An 8,282-nucleotide genomic window follows, 5' to 3' on the forward strand; every position below is an offset into this window, starting at 1 on the left:
CACAAAGATCTGTGGAGGATAATCTATTCAGTGCAAGCAACAGAATAACATGCATTTTAATGAGATTACAAATGTAATCGTCATCGCCTTCCAGGGACAGAATGAAATCCAATCTCATTTTCAAACTCAAAAAGGAGCAATAAAAAATGCGTTCCAGGACTTCAGTCCCATTCATGCAGTCTCACACCTCCAGGGAGAATACTAGTGCTCAGTTTACCACTGCTCCAAATAAGCTTGTTTATGTCTCAATGTATCAAAAAGAGTTGTTTTTTATACAAAGTCTGATTTATATAGATTTTCAGAAGAGCTGTATAATAAATAAGCGAAAACAGAACACTCTTGTTTTATCTATCGTATCAATGTAGCTTTAATGCGTTTATTGTCAAATATAGGCTTACCAGTTCTAGTTTTCTTTTCACTTTTTAAAAATGTAAAAACGTGCATATTTCAAAGAATTTAAACGGTTAGCCTATTCTCTAAACCACGTTAAACTCGATTTAATGTTGGTTTGGATTCAGGTTTGTGTGCAAAATTATGCAGAAGTGCTTCCAAAACCCAATTAATGAAAAAAAAAGATTTAAATTGAAATTAATTAGCATATTCTCCGTTTTTTTTGTGTAAAGTCAGAATTCGAAATAAAATGTAAAAGTTATTGAAGAAATAACGAATATTTATTTTTATTTACAGAAGGGAGATAGCTATTATTTTTAAATGTTGTAATTATATATATATACATACATATATATAGATATATATATATATATATATATATATATATAGGCCGTAAAGCCTCTTGAAACGTGATAGACTAATGTTTCTTAAAATGCGTTTTAGAATAAATACTTTCCCCTCGACTATCGTTTTTTAATCTGGAGGTTGTTTTCGCTCAGACAAGCCTCATATGCTGCAGAAATGCGCTGAGCGCGGGGGAATCAATATGAAATTACTCCCTCTGCCACCTTATTAATAATGGAACAATACGTCTTCAGTCGACAGAGTCTCGCGCGCCTGCGTGCTCGTTCACGCCCGTTTGGGGAGCTGGAAGAGAAACTCACGTGTGTTGAACCTACGCCTTAGAAATTTGATTTGTATTTTTGACCATCATTAATGAATGCCTCTTTTATTCATGCTGTGCATAACCGATATGCATTATGCTGTATTCGATAAGATATATTTTATATGATGCATTTTAACCACCACAAAGGCTACATCAATAAAACAACAACAACAACAACAACAACAACAACAACACAAATCTCTTTCAAATAGTAACTTTTTATTTAATTCTTTTAAATACTTTTTTTAGCAGTCTATTTTATATACCTGTATAATCAATCTGTTTTAAAACGGGTTCGGTTAAAGTATCTCTCTTTTCATTTCACATACATCTCTTATTTACTTGTATGGTTTTGAATATTCAGGTATTTCGTATGCAACATCCCCAGAAACGAACAAACGAACGAACAAACAAAATACACACCTTCTGAAGGCAGTGAAACGTGGTCTATGCCTTGGCAACATCAAATAAAGCTAGCAAAATTCACGTCATCCAACTATTAATGTCAAGGTCCAGATACTGTCGTGCTACAATAATGTTGGGAGAAATACAGGCCGCACTTTACGTTGCAGTGTAAGTACTGCGTAATAATAATAAAGAACTACGTGTACTTGATGTATAATTGTTTTCTGGAGCTGCTTGCTTATAATTACACATTTGTTAATTGCAACATGGACACTGTAATGTAAAGTGTTACCTTTATAGGCTACTGTTATGTGTCCTACATAAAAAGAGACAATTCTTCTTTGAATGGAATAGAATAGCATTTTGGGAGAAAATGGGAACAGTGAACTATCTCACAGCCTCTTATGGCTACATTTGACACCTCTTTGTTCCTTAATAAAGTCTTATATATATATATATATATTCTCTGCTCTCTTGTATGCCACTAAATCATTCCTGAGGTTTATTTATTATAGGTTAATTTTTACTATCAGAATGATTAGGCTAGTATTTAAAGCCTATCGTTATTATTAGAGTCGTTTCTTATATATATTTTTTCTCTGGATTGGTGGGTCAGCAAACCTTCTAACCCCTCACACATCATCGATATACTTGGCTTGACTAAAATAAATTTGATAAATGAAAAACTAAATATTCACAAAGAGCGTATAAAAAACAAACGGGTGGGAGAATATTTCCTATCTTTCTATAATGCATGATGGCCGTTGAGAATGTGAACAGCCTACAGTAATAATTCATTCATAACAGACAGTAATGTTATAAAATACGCTTCTAACCAGGACCTTTCAGAAATTCAGGCCGTCATTTCAACTCAATATCTGATAAATATTTCATGAAATCGACCCAGAGTCAGGCAAATGTGCTTGAGCATTCCCAGAAGACCTCTTCTTGCCATTGTCTCTTGCAAAAAAAAACGTTTTTTTTTGTTTGTTTGTTGTTGTTTTTTCAGATGGAATAGGTATATAAATCCATTTGGGTGAGGATGAATCTTGATCGTCATTACTTATTATTTGTTTTATTATTGTGTTGATGGTTTGTCTGGTCTTTTACTCTCTCTTTTCTTTCTTTTTTTCTCTTCTTTGATTTTTTTCTTCTTTTTTCTTCGTAGGTTAAAACTGCATCCACGTGAGGAGCGCAGACAGTGCGGTAAGGATCAGCGTTAGGCCGAAGGGAACCGATGATCGGCTCGCGCCGTTCCCAGACGCACACAGTTCAAACAAGCTGCCGCGAAAGTCCAGATTTCTGGACTCTTTTTTCAGCTTCTCCCACAGATCTGTGGCTCCCTCTTGACAGTCTGCCAGAGCAGTGGTCGCACATGAATGGAAATCATCCCAGTAACTGCAAATCAAATATTTCAAACACAAAGCAAGAAATCATTACTCATCTCTGATTTGAGGCACGCTTCACTTTTCATTAACATATTCAAGTCGAGCATGTGACATTGTCGCTTTGTTATTAATGTTATTACTAAACTTTTTTTTTTAAAGTCTTTATTTATTTTGTAAAGTAGGCTATTGCCCTAATTCTGTGGAAATTGAAACCGTTTTTTCTTCTTTTTTTCTTTTTAAAATTCCATTTTGAAAATATTTTATATGTGGAAAGCAATTTTGACATTTATTTTGCTTCCAATTTAAAAACGCCAGTTTTGGTGTGTGCGTTTATGTCAATCAAAAGGATTTAGGCTATTTGACGGCATTAAACTTCCGTTTTCATTTGCATTTTAAACACTACTAAAATAACATTAAGTATTGTATTTTGTTTAGAAAATCCACATCACTTTTGTACATTATATATCATATTCATCTCAATTTGAATTATTCAGTTCATTTGAAGGCTACTAACAAAATAAAGCTAACATTAATGTTTAAAGAAACGTTTAACCGGAAAATATATAGGCTATATATTGGCAATACAATCCATATAATTATGACATTATTCGAAACTCTAACATAGGATGCATTTTATAGCATGCATGAGTTCTTATGTAGCCACGTGAAGGAGGAGACAGGGCACGAGGGAAACCCGAGTTGTAAAGCGTCTCCAAAGGGAAAGTCTCTGTATCACGTGACTTCAAGTGCCCTCCCCATCTCTCCCGCTCTCCCCTCCTGCGCCCCACCCCCTTCCTCTATCCCACTCTCAAGCCTATCATTTATTCATTTATTTCAGAAAAACACACCCACATTCTAAACTCTGCATCTACAAATGAACAGGCGCATGGTCCCAAGTAGCCGCGCTACAAATAAATTAGAATACAATAGAATTTAATGAAATAAATTGCTTTACTAAAGGATATGTAGGCCTATAGTAACCTAGGCTATATGGAAAATGCATGTAGTATCAACATTTACTGCACAAGTAATTGTATAGACTATGCATCTATTTTTAGTAAAAAAAAAATAAAAATAATAAATAAATATATATATATATATATATATATATATATATATATATATATATATATATATATATATATATATATATATATATATAAAATAACAAAAAATAACCTGAGTGTTTAGAAGTGAATGAGCTTTGTATATGAATTAAAAAGCCACAGGCAGATTTAATATCGAAAAAAAGGGAAGTATAATATGAGTCCCTGTAATAAGATACTGTTCCGTTTTGATTCGCTCAGTCACACTGTAAAAGAACCCGTTATTTTATAGGGCGGATCGCTTACAATAATCGTGCATTACCTCCGGATCCGATCCAATTATAGATGTTGACCTTTGGCCTTGGCGTGTAGAGATGGTTCATCTAATTGTAATTAACTGGTGAAATGTGAATAGTGCGTACTGCCTGCACGGCTCTATTTCTGCTCATGGAGCTGTCGAATTAAATAAGCGGCCCCTTGTGCCATCTGGCTCCTCTCGCCATTTCCCTTTTTCCCTCTCTCTCTCTCTCTCTCTCTCTCTCTCTCTCTCTCTCTCTCTCTCTCTCTCTCTATCTCTATCTCTCTCTCCCTCCCTACTCTCTCACACGCATTTCATCTGCGGTGTGTATGCATGTTTCCCTTACGTGCAGATGGTCTGAAGGTTTTCCTTCTCGTCCAGCTCCTGTGGATAGTTGGCCATGTTCTCTCCCAGTTGAAGCAGGCAGTCGGAGAAACCTTTGAACACTGTTTCACATTTCCCAGCCGCTCGAACCGCCTGCAGCAGATAGGCTGGAAAACGAGAAATGAGCATAAATGCTATAATATGTACTAATTTAAATACTATAATAATATACTGAATAAAAACTATTTTTTTAATGTTTAAAAACAATTTTATGTTTTTATGTTATTTTATGTTATGTTGAATCTTCCAAATAGCGTTATAATATATATATATATATATATATATATATATATATATATATATATATATATATATATATATATATATATATATATATATATATCAGCCTTTAAATGTTCTGTACACTCATCTTATTTAATTATTCTAGTTATAATAAATACATAAAGTCGAAGCGATTTTAAGACAAAACACTTCAACACAATAATGCGTGTTGAGCATGATGGTGGCGTGTGGACAAACGATGATGTAATGGTTTACATGAGGGTGGGGTGTGTGGGCTTGTGTGAGGTGAGATTTTCATTCTGAGTGAGTTGTATCCCCCCCCCCCTTTTTTTTTACACATCTAGAAAAGAGTCTCTTTTTTTGATGACAGATCTATTAGGGAAAATGAGAAGATCTGGACACACATGCGTTTGTTTCCTGCCCTCTTCATTTGGGACTGGGTAATGGAATGGGAGGTAACAACTTGATCAATTGACCAGCTCCCTTTGTTTAACGAACCTTAAAACGCCAGTGGCTTCTTCTCAGGTTGGTTAAACAGCGAGATCTCTTGAATTGATGAAGTTGTTTCACTTTCCAAATCAGAAGGGCCCATTTAACCACTGTAGGAATATGGGCAAGATGCACACATCCTATTACACACACATTGTACACACACTATATAGCTCAGATTATGTCCTTTCATTAGGCTGTATCAAATGCTTTTTTATACTTGTAGCATGTTATATGCAGTACATGCCTTGCGTCGATACACTGTATGTGCATTATAGAGCCTACTCTAGCCAGCAGTGTCCCTGCATTATATTTTATGCATTTCATGCATGCATATGATCCATTATATTAAATGTAGGCTATTGCATGCTAGTCTGTATTTCCCTATGCTGCATTATATATATATATATATATATATATATATATATATATATATATATATATATATATATATATATATATATATGCAGTACATGTGTACGCCTACCTACTTTATATTACATGCATTATACGTTGTATATTTGTCCCCACATTATATGCACTACACGTTATATGATCCTACATTATTTTATATCCGTTATATACTGTAAATTCCAATTTTCTTTTCTACACGCATTATACGGTAAATAAATAAATAAAAAATAAATAACGAAAATGAAAATATAGCAATCATGTCTGTTTTATGTAGGCTATCTATTTTTCGTAAATCGTAAAAAGTCGTTGGTTGATGCTGTATAGCTGAAACACAACGTCGTTTCGTTCATTCTTTATCACCCACAAGATAAATAACTCAATGAACACATCCAGGGATGACACAAAATACTGAACTGATAAAGCACACTTAAGATTAGTAAAATTATTGTATCGATTCTTTGCACATAGTGTTACTGAGTAATGTCGCACCGTTGAGGGCTTGCATAACGAATTATCAGGCTATAATTGTGTTCTCACGGACAGATCGCCCTTCTCTTCTACACGAATCGCATATGCTGAACATTACAAACATATTCCTTCAACAGATCACACTGAGCGAAAATAAAGGCGTTAAATGCGATGCCGTGTATTATGCTCTCTATAACCCGTTTCGTGCAATTGTACTAAAATAATTGAATTATTCAGACCAACATGGCGGATATGCGAAATACAAAGATGCTCAAACAGCATGCTTTGGAAAGCCATGTATTACTGGGATGTAGCCTATGCTTTCATGTTTAAAATGCATTTAAGTCCTCCCTTCCCTTGAGTTCGTAAGACTACGAACAAACATTTTTCTTTGTAGGCACGATGGTCTATATTTAGAAACAAATGAGCTTCTAATATAGGCTAGACTCACCTATCCTACTGTACTAGTGGTCACGACCACTTTACTAGACCCTGTCAGCGGTACTGGTGTCAACCTGGCACTGCATAATCTGTTCAGTGAAGTCAAATGAATATAGTTCAGCTGGGTAATGGCACCAGCTTTTTCACTAACAACCCCAGTTCATCGCTACTGATTTCATCCTAAAGCACAACGAGCAATTTTCATTACAGAGCCCTGAAAGACATTTAAAAAACGCACAATAAACAAGACCTGTTATGTTCTGTATATTCTAAAACAACAATTGCCCACCAGTTATTTTTGGCTAAATTATAATTAAATGGTATTTTGTGGTTACTGCGTTATTTGTAAAGGGACACATGGGACCATATAAAACTGATGATGCATGTATAAAACCTTCTCTGTTTGCAAGCCAAATCTGTCCATTCAATCATTTTAATGCGTATTTCCTGTTTCCTATTATTTTAATAAATTATATATATATATATATATATATATATATATATATATATATATATATATATATATATATATATATATATATATATAAATTATTTATATATAATAAATTATTATGTAGAGGATCGGGAAAGGTCGCACACTTTCACCAACTTGCTCCAATAAGATTTACTTAGCTTTATTTAATTTTTTTTTCGGAACACTCTCCACTCTCTTAGTCAAGATCCAGTTCTCTATCCAGTTCACTCTATAAATATAACAAAATGGTGTATATATATATATATATATATATATATATATATATATATATATATAGCTATATATATATATCATACCTTTACGGGCTTCAGTATAGCCTTAACTATGAATAAGCCTATAAGCGTTAACTTATACGTATCTATATAAAAGAAAAAGATATTCAAAAAACTAAAAGTCAGACCATCCCAAAATATACGACAGACATAATCGACTTACCTATTTGAACAGCAAGAAACAATGAAATATATCTTCCAGACAAAGTTAATCCCATCCTACGTCCAGTAAAACCATTGGAGTATATGCCAATTTTAGATAGTTGTGAGGAGAAAATATTGCCAAAACTGAGCGTTGAACATCGCTGTTTAGTTTACGCAGCTATTCTGAAACTCTGTGATTTTTCCCGTAGTCGATGTGGCGCAGTGAAGTGAAATGGTGCACCCCGTTAAGAGAAGGCGGTAATGCCTCGTGTTTTTTCTCTCCCTTCTTCACGCCCACATCTCAAGCTTGACGTAAATTTCACCGTCGGACTCCCCACTTCTCTATTTTCTCATTTGCTAGACCGGGCTGGCCCCCTTCTCCCCCTCTCGCACTGTACTGGCATTTCAGGGATTGCGGAGATGTCCGCATATATCTGCTCTCCGGTGGTCTCACCTATCCACCCTCACGCAGTGAAACTTACACGTGGACCCGTGACCCATATAAGGATACACGTGCAGACTTCATTGCTCCAGGGTGCCAAGACTGATAGCAAGAATTTTGCTAGACTGACGGTGCGCGATGAGGATGGGTTGCCTGAGGTTGGTTAGGCCATACTCCTCTTAATGACATGACTGTGATGTAAGTTACTGTATGTAGGCTACATCAAGTAGGCTAAATTATGGATTTGTAGGATAATTTGAAATGCGAACCTGCAGCGTGCAGATCTAGTTGGCGC

The 8,282-nt window shown here is 34.9% G+C and overlaps 1 protein-coding gene across 1 annotated transcript; it reads right to left on the reverse strand.

Moving 5' to 3' along the window:
• Positions 1–1,764: 1,764 nt before the first annotated feature.
• Positions 1,765–7,820, reverse strand: nrn1a (neuritin 1a). The gene is made up of 3 exons (XM_059524269.1): positions 7,565–7,820; positions 4,541–4,685; positions 1,765–2,860 (listed from the first exon to the last, which is right to left on the reverse strand). The coding sequence occupies exons 1-3, from the start codon at positions 7,617–7,619 to the stop codon at positions 2,632–2,634; spliced, it is 429 nt and encodes a 142-aa protein (XP_059380252.1). The 5' UTR covers positions 7,620–7,820; the 3' UTR covers positions 1,765–2,631.
• Between the last annotated feature and the right edge of the window lie 462 nt (positions 7,821–8,282).

The sequence above is a fragment of the Carassius carassius genome, chromosome 35 (assembly GCF_963082965.1).
Source record: "Carassius carassius chromosome 35, fCarCar2.1, whole genome shotgun sequence".
NCBI classification, from domain to species: domain Eukaryota; kingdom Metazoa; phylum Chordata; class Actinopteri; order Cypriniformes; family Cyprinidae; genus Carassius; species Carassius carassius.

Bases quoted from the DNA above. Each gene is read 5' to 3' on its own strand.
- nrn1a (XM_059524269.1), bottom strand. From the start codon at position 7,619: ATGGGATTAACTTTGTCTGGAAGATATATTTCATTGTTTCTTGCTGTT. The intron at 4,686-7,564 runs GTAAGTCGATTA...CTCGTTTTCCAG, and splicing joins GTTTCTTGCTGTTCAAATAG to CCTATCTGCTGCAGGCGGTT. The intron at 2,861-4,540 runs GTAAGGGAAACA...TTTGATTTGCAG, and splicing joins AACCTTCAGACCATCTGCAC to TTACTGGGATGATTTCCATT.